Below are 22,064 nucleotides of genomic sequence, written 5' to 3'. Positions count from 1 at the left end.
GGGAAATAACTGGGGAATACCAGTTAATCCTGATGTCCCACATGTGGGGGAAACTATGAAAGAAAAACGGCTGATGGCCTGAATTAAAAAATGCTGGGCTTGACTCATTCTGGGACAAAATAGCTCCCAGGAAATTATGGGAAATATACGTTGTTAGACCTTTAAATGTCCTGGTATTAAGCGCTTTCAGTTGTACTCTACCCCTGTTGGAGTGACTAGACTACAACCTCAAGTAAGTTTAAATGCTTTACTTACAGTAAGCCAAGATCTCACTTAGGCAAGAGTTTATAAATGACTGCAATGAGATTCGTTCCAAAGAAGTTTTATCTTGTTATGTTTTCAGGAGCTTTGTATGTTTCAAAACGTGCTTCTCCATTAATAAAACTGTTTCACAAGAGCTTACTGTTATACAAAAGTTGCTTCTCAGAGTTCCAGTTTATAACTGGAGTTAATAATCTAGTTTAATACAATAAATAATACCGGTTTCCACTTCCTGGTGGCAGGTGGAGGGCTTGAATCTCCAGGTGGCCAAGAAGAAGAAGAAGAAGAAGAAGAAGAGGAAGAGGAGGAGGAGGAGGAGGAGGAGGAGGAGGAGGAGGAGGAAGACGATGACTATGCATGCAGCTTGCAAGCTTCAGCACGGCAGGAGCTGGCTGCAAATTATAGCATAGACACTCAGGGTGGTGGTTTGCCTTCCTCTGCTCCCAATTAACCTCCATTTCCAGGGCCTGCCCCTAGACATGACCAGGGACCACCCTGTGACATCAGTGGGCCCTCCCTGACATGACATCACCAAGGACCACCCCTAGGTCTCAGGTTTGAGCCCTGAAATCTCAGAGCTTGGGATGTTCTTGACATGGCAACCTTACATCCTAAACAGCTGGTGGGAGCTCAGCCCATGTGAGAATTTTGCCTTTGTTTTAAATTGGCTCACATACAACATTTGGAAGAAGAAGAAAATGGGAAGGGAGGAGAGGAGATTTTCCTGACGTGGGGCGGTCGGCTGGGAAAAAGACTTCTTCTGTGCTTCAGAAGAAGCAATTGGCTGTTTTCATGTTTTCGTTTCCTTTAATGAGGGCTGGTTTTGGTCACCTTTTTCCTAAGCTGGAGCCTGCGCCCCCAAAATAGTAACTTTAAGTGGTTCTTCCGCCAGCTGCTTATGAGCAAGCCAAAGGCTCATTATCCAGAAGGAACAATTAAGCATCGCCAATTACCTTGGCAGCTCCTGAGAGACTCTGGTACGGGCCAGCCAGTGCCCTTGTATAATCCGGCTGAGCATGGAACAGCAAATGTTCCTGGCTTTGGTATGATCTGTGTTTATCATTAAAAAGGTACCGTTTGACCACCGCAATCTTTTCTCCCAGAGCTGCAGGATTAGGAGGGGGAAGGGAATGAACTTTCTGATTTCCTCCCTCCCTCTCTCTTCTTTCCCCTTTTTTTTTTGCTGAGCTGGATATTATTCCTTTATAATATTAATATGTCGGCACCCTTCATGACAATAGATTCCAGGTCAAATTATGGATTTCAGGGTGGCGGAGTTCTGGAACAGCGTGAGAGTTGTGGAGCTAGGCGGTGAATCTGTTTTGTTTTTAAATAATTTTTAAAACGATTTTCATGGATCACCAAAAATATGCACCGTCTTTTTTCAAGTTGGTAAGGTCCTTTTAGGGACGCGGGTGGTGCTGTGGGTTAAACCACAGAGCCTAGGACTTGCAAATCAGAAGGTCGGCAGTTCGAATCCCCACAACGAAGTGAGCTCCCGTTGCTCGGTCCCTGCTCCTGCCACCAAGCAGTTCGAAAGCACATCAAAGTGCAAGTAGATGAATAGGGACCACTCTGGCGGGAAGGTAAATGGCATTTCCGTGCGCTGCTCTGGTTTGCCAGAAGCGGCTGAGTCATTCTGGCCACATGACCCAGAAGCTGTACGCCGGCTCCCTCGGCCAGTAAAGCGAGATGAGCGCCGCAACCCCAGAGTCGGCCATGACTGGACCTAATGGTCAGGGGTCCCCTTTACCTTTACCTTTAAGGTCCTTTTTCACATTTGATGTGAAAATGTGGGGGAGGAAGAAGAGAGAGAAGGGGGAAACGTGAATCTTCTTACAACCCCCTCCTATAACTAGGCACTTACTGATCATTAAAGTAGGGTTGCCATATCTTGAAGAGCAAAAATGACGACAGTCTGAGCTGCTACCAGCCCGAGTTGGGGAAAGAGGCGTGCAGGCATCTAGCCCCCACCCCCCAAAAAAGAGGGCATGTTCAGGATTTCCCAGACGTATGGCAACCCTATCATTAAAGGAGCATCAACCAATTGTTTGCACAGGGCCGGATTTAGCTACTGAAGGTAATGAGGCCCTTTCTATGTCCAGCTGTCTTTTGTCAACAACAAATTGTCGTTTTTTGTGTTGAATATATGATATATGGTAATTTATGGACCTAATAGGTATCTAAAGCCATTTGCACATGCAGAATGTAGGCACCCTTTATATAGAAATGAGCAAACCAGTGATATTTTAGGGATCAGGCTAGCAGGTGGGGCCCATGACTTACATCACAGGAGCCTACACTACACAAAACACTGTTGCTGTATGTAGGTTTCATTTTATTTGTTTTTTAATCTTATATTTTGGAAATGTACATCCAGATTGTTCCCCCCCCCTTAACTTTTTGGGGGCCCCCAAGAGAGTGGGGCCCTAAGCTATAGCTTGTTTAGCTTATATGTAAATCCGACACTACATTCACGCAAACTGAGATGGCGCTTTGCTCGAAGATCAAACCCAGATTGGCAGCTCGCCATCTCCAGCAGTGACCAGCTAGCGATTCTTTCTGAAGCTGAAGGCAATGGCTTCCCTCCAAGAGGCCAAATACATCTGAACAAGGTCCTTTGAAAGCCAAGGGTCATATTCCAAGAAACTGTTGTTCGAGGATACAGGGCAAGGCTAGGGGAACTCTTTCTAGGCATGCTTGAACTTCCCTGTTCCAAAACATGTTTTCTTTTATTAGCAGCTAATTATTAATCCCCCGCTGGAGGGGAGAAAGAAAAAAAGAACTTTGTAACATGGGCAATGGAGCATCTCAGCTTTTTAAGTAGCTCAAACACATTTACACCACTCCGCACCATCGAGAAATTGCTAGTTGGCCCTGTGGATTAAAGACATAAAGGAACCAGAAGTTTCCCGCTGGGCTAGTCTAGCCTAGCAACTCATTTCACACAGGGACGCAAAGAAGCTCCAGTAAGGGAAGGGCTGGTTGTTTAACTCCTGTGTATGTTATTCGGAGGTAGACTGCCTCTGACAATGGAGGTTCCATTTAGCCGTAAATGACTCATTTAGCCTTTGAAGGGCCTTCTTTGAATTATGCATCCCTTGTGACCTATGCTTCCACAGAAAGACCTGCTCTGAGTTACTGTGGGAGACTCTAAGAAGAATATTCTGGGCAGGATGCAGTGAGCCACTAGATATAGAAGAATCATAGAATTGTAGACTTGGATCATAAGGGTCATCTAGTCCAACCCCCCCAGCAAGACAGGAATCTTTTTGCCCAATGTGGGGCTTGAACCCAAGACCCTGAGATTAAGGGTTTCTTATTCTACTGATTGAGCTATGCTGTGGAAAGATGAGGCAGTCTCTCCAGTAACCTGCTCCTGAGCTGCATAGGCCCAAGGGAAGGCTATTCCATGTGTATGGGAGGTTATTCCAAAGTCCAGGGTGCCACAGCCGAGAAGGCCCTGTTGTAAGAAGAGCCCTGATGGAACAGACCAAGGGTCTGTCAAGTCCAATATCTTGAGTGCCGCAGTGGTTATCCAGGGCAAGGCACCAACAGTCCTTTTCCTGCTGTTGCTCCACAGCAACTGGTATTCTGTGGTATACTGTTGCTGAACATGGAGGTTCTATTTAGCTACACCTGTACCCAAGGGCAAAATCTCTCCCAGTAAGCTGCTCTAAAAGGGAGACAGCTCCTACTAGGTCTTCTTTGTGGAAATGAGGTGCCTCCAGAACTTTTTAACGGGGTTTAATTTTATCTATCAGCCCAAACATTAATAAACCACCTTCTTGTATAGCACAAGGAGGTGTCTGACGTGCGCTGTCTGCAAGTTGCCTGCTGTATCTTTGGCTTGTGGATCGATGCTGACATTTTTCAGCAATTGGGTCAATTAGAGATGAGCAACGGTTGAAAGCTCTCAGGGATGGTGAATAACCAAGCAAAGGATGTTCTCTGCCCTCCTTCTCTCTGCGTTTGAAAAGGTTTCTCATCAAATGCAGTGTGTTTTTGAGATTGCTTTGTCCTAGGCACTTGAAAAGAAAACTCTCTTTCTCTCTCTCTCTCTCTCCGCCACACGAGCGCACAAACACACACCTTATCTTTCTGACCCACTTTTCAAAATAAAAAGAGTTCCAACATGTCTCCTGAACGGGCAGCACAACAGCCTCTTCCTCTATTGTGCTGCTCCCAGCTGCTGGAGGAGAACAGCTGCTTTGTGGTATATTTCCCCATTGAAAAAACACAAAACAAAAACTCAGGTTTGCTTAACTGCCGTAATGAGCAGGGCCACCCCCTTCCCTTAAAGGTTGCCTGCCTAGGGAAGCTTATGGGGACAATATGTCTCCTGTTACGTCTCTTTCTGAATCATAAGAAATAGATGCCTGATCAAGGAGAGTGTCACTGGGAGCTTTTGATAAAGAGTGGTATATAAATTGAATTAATGGTGTTGATGATGATGTCAGGTTTAGCAGTATGGTTAAGTATGCTACAGTGGCCAGAGTCCGGTCAAAGTCCGGCCCTCATCACCACATTTTGAACTCCTAGTAAAAGGTAAAGGGACCCCTGACCATTAGGTCCAGTTGTGGCTGACTCTGGGGTTGCGACGCTCATCTCGCTTTACTGGCCGAGGGAGCCGGCGTGCAGCTTCCGGGTCATGTGGCCAGCATGACTAAGCCGCTTCTGGCGAACCAGAGCAGCACACGGAAATGCCGTTTACCTTCCCGCTGGAGCAGTACCTATTTATCTACTTGCACTTTGATGTGCTTTCCAACTGCTAGGTTGGCAGGAGCTGGGACCGAGCAACAGGATCTCACCCCGTCACGGGGATTCGAACCGCCAACCTTCTGATCGGCAAGTCCTAGGCTCTGTGGTTTAACCCACAGCGCCACCCGCATCCCTTCGAACTCCTACAGAACCATATAACCAGATAACCAGACCCATAGTGGGCCTTTTTGATGTCAGGCAGAACATCATGCTTAGTAGCATCACCTTGTCCTTCGCAGGCCTGGCCCTACCATTAGGCAGAGAGAAGCAGCTGGCTCAGGCAGCAGAGATGGATGTGCTTTGGAGAGGGTAGGGATGAAGGAGAAATTTGAGCCAGTTCACTCTGAAAGCCCCATTTTTCAAATTTGCACTTTCTGAAGCAAAGCAAAGCGCAGCCGCCCGTTGAAATTTGCACTTCTCTGAATTCCGCAATGCGTTTCTTTGCTGAGCAACGTGTGCAAAAATGCGCGCGCTAGAGCCAAGTGTGGAAATATTAGTGGGCAGAACGCATTGCGTGAGGGGAGATTGCTTTGCGAAAATGTGCATTTAGAATTTATTTTTTTGCACTGAAATGCTGGCGGATTTTCATGAGGATTAAAAGTAAAGCAACTGCAGCGAAATGCGGAGAATGGAATTTCAGGATGAGAAACCGAGACGTGAGAAACCGAGAAAATCGAACATTGGCAGATCCTCACATCCCTTGTGGAGTATGGCGGTGTAGTGTGAATAAAGGTCCCATACAGCCTGCCCTGCTCCCCTCAGGTGTGGGGAAAGGCCCATGCCCATTGCCAGCTCCCAGATTAGGAAGCTGGGGAGCTGCCTTTTAGCACAGAGTCAGTCTTTTGATCCACCTAGCTCAGCATCCCCTACACTGACTTAAGGGCCACTTGTCAGCTGTGGGCGGGGCCAAAGTCCGTATGGGCAGGGCCAAAGTCAAATGGGTGGGGCCATTTGCTTTCCTATCCCTTCCTGCCAACTCTCCCTCCCCCTTTCTCTGTGTACAGTGGTAGAGCCAGTGTGGTGTAGTGGTTAAGAGCAGTGGACTCGTAATCTGGGGAACCGGGTTCGCTTCCCCGCTCCTCCACATGCAGCTGCTGGGTGACCTTGGGCCAGTCACACTTCTCTGAAGTCTCTCAGCCCCACTCACCTCACAGAGTGTTTGTTGTGGGGGAGGAAGGGAAAGGAGAATGTTAGCCGCTTTGAGACTCCTTCGGGTAGTGATAAAGCAGAATATCAAATCCAAACTCTTCTTCTTCTACCTTGGTTCTTGAACTTAATCCATTCCGGGAGTCTGTTCAACTCCCGAAACCATTCAAAAACCAAGGTGCGGCTTATGATTGGCTGCAGGAGCTTCAAGCGGAAGCCGCGTCGGACGTTCAGCTTCCGAAAAACGTTCGCAAACCAGAACACTTACTTACGGTTTGTGGCGTTTGACAGCTAAGCCGTTTGGGAACCAAGGTACCACTGTACAGTATGTGTGTGTGGCGGGGGTAGAGAGAGAGAAAGAGAGAAAAGTCTTTCTCTCTCCTCCCTTCCCTCTCTCCCTCCTCCTGCCTTCAGGGGCAAATAATAGCCTGGGAACAGGAGATTTTCAAGAGGAAAATGGCAGACGGTGCTCCCACAACTGCTTTTTCCTCAAACTTTTTAAAAGACCATTAATGGCACTCACCAGACGGGCAGCTACTGCCTGGACATCATGCCTAAAACTTCCCAACAAAACATCAAACAAATCGAACATTTTCTGAACGATGTGCACTTATTGTCTGTCCCTTAAGGCCCATTTGGCACCTGTGTCCAGGTTACACCCAGAAAGTTCTGCATGTCGTTCCTTACCCTCGGAGGGACCAATGTACTAAATAAAGCAGAAGTGTCAAAACTTTGGACGTTGGTAATGTGCTGCTGAATGATATACATTCAGGCAGAGACTTCACAACAAGACTGTTTGGGAACCAGTGAGCTGCAAATAACAGGAAGGACTGTGTCCCAGTCTGTGTTGATTTTTCCTTGTTCCTGATCGGCCAGTCTTCAGTCCTTTTCTCCTCACCTGACCATGACCAGCACCAGCACAGAGGCCACAGCAAGCCAGAGATGGCAATTACAAGCTGAAAATGAGCTTTTTAAATAAAAAAAAATAGTAGTTATTTATTTAACAAACCCACATCTTCTTTATGAAAACATGGAAAATATCCCCGTTTCAAATGCATAATAGGACTGCTGCCCAAACACTCAACCATCCTGTAGAATTTTGAGGAAAAAACTTCCAGTATAAGGTTGGATAGTTTGTCCTTCATCTGAGCATTTACACATATATGTTTGGGATCAGAAAAATAGGCTACAGGCTTCCCTCATGATCCCTTCTATGTACAAGGAATGTTTTGACCGGCCCTGCAGCTGCTACCTTTCCACAGCTGGAACCTCCCCTTATAGCCAATGCAATTCTCTCGCCCCCTCGTAGCAGACCTAAGATCAGCTCTTAGGTTACGGCTGCCACGCTGAAGCTGTTGCACAGTAACACACAAGAGTCATTCACCACACAGGTCACCCCAATTTGAAAGGTATTCAGGGTAGCAGCTAAACAAGACTCTCCCATAACTAGAAGAATCTACATGCTTCCAGCACATGACAGAAGCATTGCCAGTTTCCATGTAGCCACCATAACTTAATAATTGCTTCCATCAATAAATAGGATGGGACGTGGGTGGGGCTGTGGTCTAAACTACTGAGCCTAGGACTTGCCGATCAGAAGGTCGGCGGTTCGAATCCCTGCAACGGGATGAGCTCCCGTTGCTCGGTCCCAGCGCCTGCCAACCTAGCAGTTCGAAAGCACGTCAAAGTGCAAGTAGATAAATAGGTACCGCTCCGGCGGGAAGGTAAACGGCGTTTCCGTGCGCTGCTCTGGTTCGCCAGAAGCGGCTTAGTCATGCTGGCCACATGACCTGGAAGCTGTACGTCGTCTTCCTCGGCCAATAAAGCGAGATGAGCGCCACAACCCCAGAGTCGGCTGGACCTCAGGGGTCTCTATACCTTCTTTTACAATAAATAGGAATACAATTTAGAGCACCAATTGGCCTGACGGGGTATTTTCTGTCTGCCTGATTCAATGCTTCCTCCCCCCCCCCCCCTGCCCGTCCCCATACTAAGCTCCTGACGATCCTCATGAATTTTTTTTCATCTTGGGGCTTGGACTGAAGTGATCTTCCATGCCTCTTGGGACTGAGAGATGCAAAGAGCGAGACAGTCTGCAGGTAGCACACCTGGAAGCAAACTAGTTTTTCAAGAGAATTTTTAACCCAGCAAACCTCCAGAGGAGGGGGAGAGACTTAGGCTACATTCACACCATTCCTTTAAAGCAGTGGTTTTAAACCAGTCTGCTGTGGCACCCTGGGGTGCCTTGAAGGATGGTCAGGGATGCTGTGGGCAACCCTGGCCTCTGTCCTTCTTTCTTTCCCTCCCTCCTCTGATGCCCTCTCGCGTTTTTGCCTCCCAAGGGCTTGCACAGCTGTTTGTTGCAGCAGCCCTGGCTACAAGCTCCGCTGGCGAATGGTGCCACTGGCGCTGGCCAGAGGGTGCTTCCCAGGCCCCTGTGGGGCAGTGTGAGGAGGCATCTCTTTGGGGCAGAAGGGGGCAGCTCAGAGACCAGGGGCAGCAGTTCCGGCTGCCCAGAGGACTCCCAAGGAGAGAGGAGAGGAGGCTGAGGGAACACTCCACAAGGGAGGGGGTTCAAAAAGGGGTGGGGGGCTGCCAGCTCTGCAGACAAGGGGTGACACAACTGGGCTCCTGAGCCCCACAGGGGTGCTGCAGAAAGAAGGGTCAAGGAAGCCGTGGACCCCAAAAGGCTGAAAACTGCTCCTTTAAACCGCTGCTTCGAACTGTCATGGCTTCCCGCTAAGAATTCTGGGAGCTGTCATTTGTTAAGAGCGCCAGGGATCGTAAATCTTAACAATGAGAGTTTCCCAGGACCCTCCGTTCCTGTTGAAGTGGCAAAATACTGCTTTTAAATGCAAGGTGTGGATGTGAGCACACTCAGGATGGCTTTGTGGCTAAGGCAGAACAAAGCCACGCTAAATTTCAGAGAAGAGAGGGAGGCACATGTTATGAGGGGGGGGGGGGCTAAGAAATTGGTGGCACTGCCGAGATATGTTTTGGCAAGTTCTTGAATGGACATGAAGAGCCCACTTTGTCCTGTGAAGATATAAGGAGAGCCTGGATGCTGCCTCAGGCCAAAGGTCCATCTACTCTAACATCCTGTTTCTCACAGAGATCAGCCATGTGGCACTGGGAATCTCGCAAAGAGGATGGGAAAAGCAATGTTCCTTTTCCCTCATTGCTCCCCAGCCGATAATAACTTAGAGGCTTTCTGCCTCTTCGAGCTTGTATTCCATCATACTATGTCTTGAACTCCATGGAACTCAAGTTGTAATACAATGAAATACAATCTAAGAAGAGGAACAACAACAACAATTTATTATTTATATGTTGCGCCTCTCAATGGGATGCCCCAGCTATTCTGAGCAGTTTCCAAACAGGGGTGCCAACTTAAATAAAATATTGGGGAGGGGGCAAGTAAGCCCTGCCCTGAATAATCGATCACATGACACGGTGCATGGACACCATTTGCATTGCAATGCCTATCAACTTTGGGGGCCCAGGCTCCTCAAATATTTTATTGGGGAGGCAAAGCCCCCTTGGCCCCATGGAGTTTGCTCTTATGATTCCAAGCAATATAAAACCACAGTAAGGCATCAAACATTAACAACCTCCCTAAAGAGGGCTGCCTTCAGATGATTTCTAAAAGTCAGATAGTTGTTTATTTCCTTGACATCTGGTGGGAGGGTGTTCCACAGGGTGGGCGCCACCACCGAGAAGGCCCTCCACCTGGTTCCCTGTAACTTCACTTCTTGCAGGGAGGGAACCGCCAGAAGGCCCTCGGCGCTGGACCTCAGTGTCCGGGCAGAACGATGGGGGTGGAGACGCTCCTTCAGGTATTCTGGACTAAGGCCATTTAGGGCTTTAAAGGTCAGCACCAACACTTTGAATTGTGCCCGGAAACATACAGGGTAGATATTTTAGAACTTGATGTTAGACAGTCCCTTGACCTGGATATTATATTTCTGTTGATGCAGCCTAGAACAGCATTAGCTATTAATTCAAAAGCACTAGCAGTGTTTTTTCTTCTTCAACAAATGTTCTTCTCCTGTGGAATTGCTGCTCTTACTTTAATATCCAAGGCCCCATTTATCAACAATGTGTTCATCCACGCCTTTTGCTAGCTTCTTTTTCCACCCGTAGGAAATCTGTCGCTGATTACATTGGCTATTTTTAGCATTTCACTGCCCAATACACCAAACTCACAACACTCATCGTAGCCTTTCAGGGTATAAATAGCACTTGTTAATATTTATTTATACAAAACGAGGAGCAGATTTCCTGACGCTGCTGGTCAATTGCCATTAATTGGCCATCACAAGGGTCTGTCTGGGATTAAATCACAAAGTGGGCAAGAAGGGAGGGCAATGGGATTGTGTGGTTGACCTATTCGTTTCCCCTTCCCAAAGCAATGTGCTTTCTATCTTTAAAAATGACGAAAGCATCTGTAGTCATTGCATTATTCACATCCGCCAGTTTTCATCCTTGCAATGACATCGTCTCCTTCCAGACTGTTCAAGGTTTTGCAGGTGGAATTCAAAGGAAACATGAGGAGACTGCAAGGTTCACTGCGAAGGAATTGGAGGACCCCATTGATAAAAACCAGAAATACTAACAATAAAAAATTGCTTGCTTTAGTAGCAGGAGACCTGATAAGAGAAGAGGCTGGACCCTAGAGGACAAGCGAGTCTAAGGTCGACTAAAGGAGGGTACAGAGATTGCAGAGATGCAAAATTAATTTTTTGCATCTGTCTTCACTGGGGGAATTGCAGGGCAGATACCAGGAAAAAACAGTGGAAAGTGTGGAATAACAATGATGGTGTATAACCTTCCCTGAATAACTATTAATCCTTGGTAAAACAGCAAACGTTGTACAACCTCCCTGTAAAACTCCATGCCTGAATTAAAAACTTGTCTGGAAGCAACTTGAGACTTGTAGTCTGTTAACTCGCATGGTAATTGTTACTTATATAAAAAGTCAAAGCAAAATTCCAAAATGCATTTGCAAGCCATCACAGATCCCGTGTCCCAGGAACTCAGGCCCAGTTGAATTAGACACAACACAGCATAGTTATGGTATTAAAATTAGGCCACAACTTTATTAAATTTCAGATGGCTTAGGCATTGGGTGTATACAGTGGTACCTCGCAAGACGAATGCCTCGCAAGACAAAAAACTCGCAAGACGAAAGGTTTTTCCGTTTTCGATTTGCCTCGCAAGACGAATTTCCCCTATGGGCTTGCTTCGCAAGACGAAAACGTCTCGCGACTTTGTTTTCTTTGTCTAAAAACAAAGACATGTTTTGTTTATAAAGTTAATTTATTTTCCCTTCAATTTTTGAACTGCTCTTTACAGTATGTGTGACTTTAAAGAGCAGTTAATAAACTGTTGTTGTACCAAATTTGGCTTTGTTTGGACTTTTTTTGACCATAGGAACGCATTAATTGATTTTCAATGCATTCCTATGGGATTTCGTGCTTCGCAAGACAAAAAATTCGCTAGACGACAAAAATTGCGGAACGAATTAATTTCGTCTTGCGGGGCACCACTGTATTCCTCTCAGCCCCCGATTGAGGACTGAGGCAGAGCAGGGAAGACAGGAATTATGGGGGGCAAAGGCCAGCCAGGGATGGCGTGACTCCAGGAGCCAGGGAAAGCCGCGCCGGGTTGCAAATTCGATCACATCAAGACTGGCGAGCAGTCAATTAGAGCAATATTTCAGGACTTAACAGGTTTGCACAGGGTTCAAAGCCCCCCTCAGCTACAAAAACTCGCTGGGTGACCTTGGGCCAGCCCCTCTGTCTCAGCCTAGCCTACCTCTCAGGGCTGTTGTGAGGATAAAATGGGGAGAACTGTATGTATTGCCTTAAGGTCCTTGGAGGTTATAAATGTAAAAATGAATAAATGCGGTTTTTTGTTTTTATTAAGTATTTTGTCATTTATTGTTGCAATTTTATGTTGTGAACCACGCTGAGATCTATGGGTATAGGGCAGTATACAAATTTAATTAATAGCAACAATTTAGGTTTATTTTTGAGTAAACATAGCTGCAAATCAATTTGAATTTGATTGTTTTCTGTGATGCACGAGTATTGTCTTTTATGATTAAGGGATTATTAGCTTGCTTGTTTTATTTGGTAGAAAGCTGGAGAACAGCAGCACTTTAGTCGTGTCCGACTCTTCGTGACCCCATGGACCAGAGTATGCCAGGCACTCCTGTCTTCCACTGCTTCCTGCAGCTTGGTCAAACTCATGCTGGTAGCTTCGAGAACACTGTCCCACCATCTCGTCCTCCGTCGTCCCCTTCTCCTTGCGCCCTCCATCTTTCCCAACATCAGGGTTTTTTCCAGAGAGTCTTCTCATGAGGTGGCCAAAGTCTTGGAGCCCCAGCTTCAGGATCTGTCCTTCCAGTGAGCACTCAGGGCTGATTTCCTTCAGAATGGATAGGTGTGATCTTCTTGCTGTCCACGGGACTCTCAAGAGTCTCCTCCAGCACCATAGTTCAAAAAGCATCACAGCAGCACGAGTGATAATAATAAAAAATAAAACAGTGTTAAATGAACTTGCAGTAATAATGATATTAAAATGTGTGTGAGGGCTTACTCGGGCGTAAGAACCTTGCATCCCAACAAAACCTCATTCCCAAAATGAGTTTATGTAGGAGATTCCAATGGCAATTTTCACCTAGGTAAGTTTGCACCGGGCTGTAGGCTAAGAAGCCTCCCGGACAGCTAACGCAGCGGCGGCAGCAGCATCTCATGTGCAAAGGAGGAGGAGCAGCCAAGCTGACGCGCAAACTCTGAGACCAGTTTTGCAAGGGCGAGAGGTTTTTCGTGATTTTCTCGCGACGCCGGAAAAGTGGGGGAGGAGGAAGAGGAAAGGGAAAGAGAGAGAGCGTGCACGAGTGCAAAGCTTAAAAATAGCAGCGTGCAAAATAAATAAGAGCAAGCACTAAATAAAAGGAGAGGAATATATATATATATTAATAATGCATGCAATTAAATGAATAACGAAACAGGAGCAAGCTAGCAGGAGAGGAAGAATTCTTTTTAAAAATACATGCATGCATTTCAGTAAATAAGGAAACAGGAGCGAGCAAGCAAAGAAGAGAGGAAGGAATTTTTTAAAAATATATGCATGCAATTAATTAAATAAAAAAGGAAACAGGAGCGAGCAAGCAAAGAGGAGAGGAAGGAAAAAAATCAAAAAAATCGCATGCAATCAAATAAATAAGGAAACAGGAGCAAGCAAGCACAGAGGAGGCATCCAGAGGCCATGGCGACGCCTGGAGGAGCCTCGGCCGTCGGGGGTTCTCGCCCCGACGAGCAGCCCTCGGCGCCCCCCGGAGCCCCCCAGGCCGCGGCCCCGGCGGGGGAGCAGCAGGCGCCGCCTCCGCCCCAGCAGCAGCCCTCGCCGGCCGAGCAGAAGTTCCAGTCTCCCGCCGGGCAGGCGCCTCCGCCCCCGGGGCAGCAGCAGCAGCAGGGACCCCCGCAGGCGCCCGGCGCCCACCCGGGCCAGGAGGACTACTCTTTCCTCCCCCTGGTGCACGACATCATCAAATGGTAAATGGCCCCCGAGGGAGGCGGGAGGGTCGAGGGTGGAGAGCCTCCAGGGACAGGGGCAGTCTACCGCTGAATGGGGGGCTAGTGGGAAACAATTTTCGGGAAACAACTCATCAGGGCTGCTTATGGCCTTAGAAAGCTCTTAGGTCCAGGCTACCCGAAATAGACTGCCCCAACCTGCCCCTGGCTCTTTGAGTCCCTTTCGGGAGAGGCCGTTTCTCCTGCCAGCCTCATGGGCACTCTTGGCAGGGTTGAGGGACGGGGCCTCCTCAGTGGTGGCCTTCCTTCAGGCAGCTTTGGAACTCCCTGCCTCAAGAAGGTAGGCTGGCTCCTTCCCATGGGCAGGTGAAGATTGTCTTATTCCGACAGGCCTTTGGGAACGGACTGCTTTTAACGAAAGAGCTGGAGCGGTGCTGTTTGTATTGTAATTGTATTGTAATAGGGGTGTTAGGGGGAGAGGTCGTTCCTCTGGTGGCGGACACGCCATTCTCCTTCTGGGGTAGTTTGCTCACCTTTGGTTCCCTACCTTGCACTCGGCTCTCACCTGTGGCTCCTAGAAGCTTTCAGTCATTATTATATTATAACAGCGGCCACAACCCGAGAATGGCTTTGACTGGGTGGCTAAACCTGGTGAGGGGATTAAGGACCCCTCCAGCATGCAAAGACTCATAGAATCAGAGACTTGTGCAGTTGGAAGGGACCACGAAAGGTCCTCTATTCCAACCCCCTGCAATGCAGGAATCTTTTGCCCAATGTGGGACTCAGACCCACAGCCCTGAGATTGAGAGTCTCACGCTCTTCCGAATGAGCTCTGGGTGAAACCAAGAGTGGGACCAATGGTCAAGGAGGCGGTTTCTGCACATGCTGTAGAGCAGCCTTTCTCAACCTGTGGGTCCCCAGATGTTGTTGAACTACAACTCCCATCACCCCTAGCTAGCAAGGCCAGAGCTCAGGGGTGATGGGAGTTGTAATCCAGCAACATCTGGGGACCCACAGGTTGAGAACCGCTGCTGTAGAGAAAAGAGAGGGATGGATGGAGCTTGTCCACATCTGAAGGCAGAAGCTGTGATCCAAAATCTCCGCTGCCTTGTGGGGTATCTTCGGGGGAAGAAAATCCTAAGGAATAAACCACCCACAAATCCGGATTGGAGTCCCTAAGACGGTCGGATGGCGCCTTGAACTCCTTCTTCCAGCAACTCCTGCGGCCAAGCTGGTGCCAAACGTCTTTCTCTGCTTTCCTTTGGACCGCATCAGCGAGGCCAAGAACGGGGTCTTTTCACCTGGGCAGCCCAGGACCCCATACACCCTGCCCAGGCTTGCACCACAGAGAGAATATTAGAATCATAAAATTGTAGCGTTGGAAGAGAACCCAAGGATCGTATACTCCAGGCATAGGCAAACTAGGCCCTCCAGATGTTTTGGGACTACAACTCCCATCATCCCTGACCACTGGTCCTGTTAGCTAGGAACGATGGAAGCTGTAGTCCCAAAACATCTGGAGGGCCGAGTTTGCCTATGCCTGGTCTACTCCAACCCTTCAATGCAGGAATCTTGCCCACAGCTGTCCCTGGGTGGACTCAAACCAACCTTATGGTTAAGAGCCAGACACACTGACCCATGGGAGTACGGAAAGGGGTTTGGGGTTCACCTCTTCCCTATTTTATCCGCGCAATGGCCCTATGAGGCAGAGAGTGTGTGACTGGCCCAAGGTCACTCAGTGAGTCTGGTGGCTGAGCAGAGATTTGGAATAATAGAATTGTAAGGATTGTAAAGTTGGAAGGGACCCCAAGAGTCCTCTGTAACAACAACAACAAAACAAGAATTTATGACTTATACCCTGCCCATCTGGCTGGGTTTCCCCAGCCACTCTGGGCGGCTCCCAGCAGAATATTAAAAACACGATCAAACATTAAAAACTTCCCTAAACAGGACTGCCTTCAGTTGTCTTCTTAAAGTCAATATAGTTTTGTCTTCTTGACATCTGGTGGGAGGGCGTTCCACAGGGCAGGTGCCACCACCCAGAAGGCCCTCTGCCTGGTTCCCTGTAACTTAGCTTCTCGCAGGGAGGGAACTGCCAGAAGGCCCTTGGAGCTGGACCTCAGTGTCCGGGCTGAATGATGGGGGTGGAGACGCTCCTTCAGGTATACAGGACCGAGGCCGTTTAGGGCTTTAAAGGTCAGAACCAACACTTTGAATTGTGCTTGGAAATGTACTGGGAGCCAATGTTGGTCTTTCTGGACTGGTGTCATACGGTCTCGACGGCCACTCCCAGTCACCAATTTAGCTGCCACATTCTGGAATAGTTGCAGTTTCTGGGTCACCATCAAAGGTAGCCCCACATAGAGCACATTGAAGTAGTCCAAGCAGGAGATAACCAGAGCATACACCACTCTGCCGAGACAGTCCACGGGCAGGTAGGGTCTCAGGCTGCATACCAGATGGAGCTGGTAGACAGCTGCTCTGGACACAAAATTGACCTGCGCCTCCATGGACAGCTGTGAGTCAAGTCCAGCCCTCTGCAATGCAGGAATCTCAGCCAAAGCATTCATGACAGATGGCCGTCCATCTGAACCCTGGTCTCCCGGAGGATGAAGAATGGAGTGCAAGTCTCTCAGTGGCAACTAGGCATGACAGCTGTGCTTTGCCTGCATGGTTGGAGGAAAAGATCCTTCTGAAAACCAGTTGCTGGAAAACACAGGAAGCGAGAGTACATTCGCACTCAGCTCCTGCTTGCGCTCACTCCCTACAGGTGAGAACTGGATGCTGGACTAAATGGGCCATTGGTCGTGCAGGCAGTTCTCGTACTGTATTTTTATGTTCTTAAATAATAATAATAATTTATTATTTATACCCCGCCCATCTGGCTGGCTTTCCCCGGCCACTCTGGGCAGCTTCCAACAAAATATTAAAAACAATACAGCATCAGACATTAAACACTTCCCTAAACAGTTGTCTTTTAAAAGTAAAATAGTTGTTTATTGCCTTGGCATCTGCTGGGAGGGTGTTCCACAGGGCAGGTGCCACCACCAAGAAGGCCCTCTGCCTGGTTCCCTGTATCTTCACTTCTCACAGTGAGGGAACTGCCAGAAGGCCCTTGGAGCTGGACCTCAGTGTCCGGGCAGAATGATGGGGGTGGAGACGCTCCTTCAGGTATACAGGACCGAGGCCGTTTAGGGCTTTAAAGTTCTTTAAACATTTTTTAAAGTTGCTACAAAGAAGGTCATGAACGTTTCCGAGAATGAAAGGCCTCTGTGTTCTGCATGCTGTCCCGGGAACATTGTGGCTCACGATGCTTCCGTGGGCGCCTGCTTCCTCCCAATTCCCTGTCGAATTCCCATTCCTGAACCCGTGGCGCCCTGCTACCATAAATGGCAGGCGAACGTCATCTTAACTGCTCTCTTACTTTCTCTCTCTCTCCCTTCAGCATGGATAAAGACAGCCAAGACGTCCACCAGGTTTTGAACGAGCTGAGGACCAAATTTGTGGAGGTGCGGAAGGTGGTCCAGACTATGCAGGGGATCTCCGTGAGTCCTGAGCAGCAACAGCTGCAGCTTCAAAGCCTCCGGGAGCAAGTCAAGACCAAGAGCGAATTGCTGCAGAAGTACAAAAGCCTCTGCATGTTTGAGATCCCCAAGGATTAGGCAGGAAGAGACCCGAGGCTCTGCAAAGAGACTCCGCTGGTTCTGGAAGCGGTCCGAGGGAAGTGCAGTGGCTTTTGACACCAAAGGGAAACACAATTTTCTTGCAGCAGCTCATAAGCTGTAACGCACCGTTCTGGTGTGCACATTGGCGTTTTGGTTTAGAGGCCCAGTTGCAGCAGAACAGGGAATGTGCCTACTGCATTTTGCAGGCGGGTGGGAGTTGCACATTTTGTATGCTCCTCAGTCTTAAAAATAACTAAAACTAAAAAAAACCAACAACCCTGCACATGGAAAACTAGGATGTCAGGGAGAAAGATTCCCTGACATGCTGCTTTTCTAGAAGCAAGGAGCTGGTGCTTTGTTTGCTTTTCCTCTTTAGTGGATGTACATTCAGTGCAAGCAACACCTTTCCACCAGTAGCCTCCTCCACCCGTTGTTTGAAATGTATAAACTGGGTCCAAGAGGATGCTAGGGCAGGCTGTTACTATTTCCCTTCATCACCCAGCACCTAAGAAGGCAATTACCTGCTTTCTTTCGCTGAGGACATCAGGAAGCAGCAGGAGAGATGGACAAAATGACAAAAGCATGACTCCTTTAGTATTCCTGGAGACTTAAGAGCGGGTGAAGTCTGCTCCCGTTTCTGGGGAAGGAAACAGTTTGACAGGGCAGCCTCAGTTTACAAATTTGTGTATATTTGTTTATAGATTCTTTTTGGTGGGTTAAGCCTTCTTTTGAAAAATGATACTTTTAATAATTTGCGTATATGTCTGTTTTGGGGGGGAAACCCTGAAAAATAAATCTGGGACTGTGCTGCAGATACTGCCTCTTAGCTAAGTCAACCTGTAACTAGATTCCTTGCATGGAATAATGATATTATTTGTGTAGTTCTTCCAGGTGTGCTCATGCAATTGTTCGTTTGTTTAAGAAGCTGATAGTCGCATTTGGTGCAGCAATAATCCAGCGATAGTCATGGGAGATTCCATTGCAGAACTATTCTGACTTCTAAAACCTCGCTGGCTTGCTGTGCCAGCAGAGAGTCTGTAGCCTTTTCCCCAATCGAGAGAGGTATTGCTTGTCTGTTTTCTGTCTTACTTACTTGCTAAATTTATATGGCAAATGCACAAGCAATCAGACATTTAAAATCAATTCCAATACAGGTGCAAACTGAACGATTGGCGTATGTTTTCTCAGAATTGTAGAAGGGGACCCCGAGGGACATCTAGTCCAACCCCCTGCGATGCCGGAATCTCAACTTTGCATTGCAGTGTTTTGCCAGGAGAAGGAAAGGGAGCACAGTGCTCCAAATACCCAAAGGGCTGTTTCGTAAATGAGGACGAGAACGTCTTCCTCTGCTGCCCCGGAGAGATTTGTGGCTGTGAGGAGCGTGATTTGAACCCTGGTCTTCCAGGTCTTCGTCTAGCTCCCTAACCGCTACACCACTAGAAAAATGAATCTGTTTATGACGACTACAGAAGAACAGAAATGGAGGTGGGGGCAGACGGCGAGAATATGGAGTCCTTTTCCATGCACACACTTAGTCTTAATTGTAATATTTGCAGTAGGGCATTGGGACAAGGCACCTTTGCTAATAGTGTCAGGACAAAGCTTCTGAAACTGGACGTGCATGGGGCAATACGACCTGAGCTATCTGATCTCTTTCCTGCTTGCCAACTTGAAATAACACTACCCTGCCTCTGAATCCATGGGAACTCTGCAATTTCAGCATCAGAAAGCGTGGGTCAGGATTATTTACTCCTACCGGCGCTGGTTCTCACGTCCAATCAGAGTCCTGAAAAACAGGCAGGCTGCCGCAATGAAGGGGAAGGGGACGGTGGCTGATATTTGACCCCCACTGCCTGTCATTTACAGAGGCAAAAGGCATTGTCGGCTCGCCGGGGGGAGATGGGGGCGTTGCGTCGCCGGAGCTGCTGTTTGTGCCGTTTCAGGTGCGCGAGTACAGTACATTGGCCCCCACCCAAAGTCACGCGGGGAGAGTTCCCATTGTTGTTTTGTACTCAAGCTGCAGAGGACAATGCGGGTACATTACAGAGGGTGTGTTCGAGGAGGCCGCTAACGGGGTCATTGAGGGCTGCCTTCCCGCAGCTCACCCTTGGTACATTTAAGGAAAATTGCCCTGCCCACTGTTGACATTTGAGAGACCTGCAAACTTCCCTTCTGATTCAGGCGGGGGCAAGATGTAAGGCACATAGCTGAGGACTTATTCAGAGCCAAGTATTGATGCACAGGGAGAAAAATGCAGAGAGATTAAAGAACTTGACGTCAGGGGCTGCTTGCAGGTTTTCCGTGGGCATCTGAAAACAAGGTGCTGGATGGACCCATGGGAGTGCTGGCCTGATCCAGCTTCTTCTTAGGTTTCCAATCAGAAATAGGTTTTCATCTAACTGCTTCCAACATGGCTGGTTCAAACCTCACTCCCTGCACTCGACAGGTGCACCGTCTTTTCACCGAAATGTGTAACCTACCCTCAGGTGACGCGGGTGGCGCTGTGGGTTAAACCACAGAGCCTAGGGCTTGCTGATCAGAAGGTTGGCAGTTCGAATCCCTGCGACGAGGTGAGCTCCCGTTTCTCAGTCCCTGCTCCTGCCAACTTAGCAGTTTGAAAGCATGTCAAAGCGCAAGTAGATAAATAGGTACTGCTCTGGCAGGAAGGTAAACAGTGTTTCCGTGCGCTGCTCTGATTCGCCAGAAGCGGCTTAGTCATGCTGGCCACGTGACCCGGAAGCTGCATGCTGGCTCCCTCGGCCAGTAAAGCGAGATGAGCGCCGCAGCCCCAGAGTCAGTCACCACTGGTCAGGGGTCCCTTTACCTTTACCTTTAACCTACCCTCAGAAGAGGGAATCCTCGGACAGGGGAAGGGGCTATAGCTCGGGTAGAAGATTTGATCTCCGTACAGCAGCTTTTGACCTCTGTAGGCAAGGCTGGGGAAGACTGATTTGCTGGAGAGCCACTGCCAGCTGTTATAGCCAAGGCTGAACTAGGTATGCCAATGGCCTGGTGTGATGGAAGGCAGCTTCTGACGTCCCTGTTTAATTCACCCCTTTACTCAGTCATGAGGTCTGGAACCTTATTTATTTCCAATGGAAGGACTGTACTTCAATGCTCCAGCACATCCTCTCCTGCATTGCATGGGGTTGAACTAGATGACTCTACAATTCTATTATTCCATTATATTCCCTCCCTCCCTCCCTCTCTCTCTCTCTCTCTCTCTCTCTCTCTCTCTCTCTCTCTCTCTCTCACACACACACACACACACACACACACACACACACAAAGTTAAAAAAAACCCAACTACGGTAGTTTTGCAGAAGAGAAAAGGGATACAAAGAGCTTTTCAGAATCTTTGCCCCTCGCGTCTTGTAAATGCCAGGAAGGGAGGCCAACAAGGAAATGGAAATATGCAGTTTAATTCCCATTTCCCTCTTTCTCCCTTTTCAGGCTGGGAGCATTAATGCTGCCGTGGGGGTGTGTGGGGGGGGATGTGTGTGTGTGTGTAATTATCCGGATGTGAATGGTAGACTTGTTATTAAATTGCTTCCTGCGATGCTAAGGGTCTCCTCTCTGCAGACACACTTGGCACATGCAAGAGGGGTGAGGTGTTGGAGCGCACCCATGTTAAATACTTTTCAAGGGATATTTGCATGTGAATGTTTCCCCTGGTGCAAAAATAAAATAAAATCCAGCCCCATTCCTCTTGGGTTCTTAGGAGAATCGCCATAGCCTGTACATGCAGAAGGTTCCAGATTCAATCCCTGACATTTCCAGGTGGGGCTGGGAGTAGCTTCTTCCTGAAAGACCAACTTCCAGTCTACTAGTGTCACAGTGAGCCGGTCAGTAAATCACACAGTTCTAAGCCAGAGTTAACTATTAGCAAAAACACAGATCTTCACAGACTTGGCTGTGTGTCAGGCCTATTGAGCACAGCAAAGAAAATCCTGTGCCGCAAAACAGAACACTCAGAACAACAAAAGCAACAGGTTGGCTAATAATATACTGACTATTTTTATAACACTATACCGTTTCAAAATACATAAACAGAAGACATTTAATATGTGCATGGAGTCACAAAGTAAGAAGAATCAAATAAAGGCTCACATCTTGAACAATAATCCATACTCCGCGTCTCTACTACTACAGGTACATCAAAGATTTATGTTTTCTGTTTAGTAATGAATATGGTTTTCTACAGTTCTCCACTTCCATTAATTCAATACACCCGGCTTTATTTTTTTCAGGACATCATAGTACTAATTCTTGCACATTTCTAGATGTTGAGGTGCTAAAACAGGATGGATGCCGGGTACGTGTTGTCTATTGAGCTCAGCAGCTCGTGCCCTGTAGGTTCTGCTCCATGAAATCAAGTGCTGAGACTGAAAGCCTCTCTCTCTTTTTAATAAATCATTTTTATTGAGACTGAAAATCTCTGCCTCCCCACAGTCATCTAGGTCTCCTCCTCTCCAAGGCTTCTTCCAAGCAGTTGGAGACTGTGCCTGTGCATGTCTTTGCTCCACCCTTTACATGCCTCTTCTGGTTCTGGGAGACCAGGGGGAAGGGGAGCTTGTTGCAGCAGCAAGGCGGGGGGGGGGGGCACCTGTGATTCTTCACCAGCTGGACGCATCTCTGCCTCTTGGCCTCCCTCCTTTCCTGCTTCAACTTCTTCCTCTGAGTCTGGACT

The 22,064-nt window shown here is 48.0% G+C and overlaps 1 protein-coding gene across 1 annotated transcript; it reads left to right on the top strand.

Annotated features, from left to right (window-relative positions):
- Positions 1–13,011: 13,011 nt before the first annotated feature.
- Positions 13,012–18,540, top strand: MED9 (mediator complex subunit 9). The gene is made up of 2 exons (XM_028706551.2): positions 13,012–13,730; positions 17,155–18,540. Exons 1-2 carry the CDS (start codon positions 13,444–13,446, stop codon positions 17,369–17,371), a joined length of 504 nt encoding a protein of 167 aa, XP_028562384.2. The 5' UTR covers positions 13,012–13,443; the 3' UTR covers positions 17,372–18,540.
- Positions 18,541–22,064: the final 3,524 nt, after the last annotated feature.

Source organism: Podarcis muralis, chromosome 14 (genome assembly GCF_964188315.1).
Source record: "Podarcis muralis chromosome 14, rPodMur119.hap1.1, whole genome shotgun sequence".
Classification (NCBI taxonomy): domain Eukaryota; kingdom Metazoa; phylum Chordata; class Lepidosauria; order Squamata; family Lacertidae; genus Podarcis; species Podarcis muralis.
Note: the sequence above shows the minus strand (reverse complement) of the source record. Positions and strands in the feature narration are given on the sequence as shown.

Bases quoted from the DNA above. Each gene is read 5' to 3' on its own strand.
- MED9 (XM_028706551.2), top strand. From the start codon at position 13,444: ATGGCGACGCCTGGAGGAGCCTCGGCCGTCGGGGGTTCTCGCCCCGAC. The intron at 13,731-17,154 runs GTAAATGGCCCC...CTCTCCCTTCAG, and splicing joins GTGCACGACATCATCAAATG to CATGGATAAAGACAGCCAAG.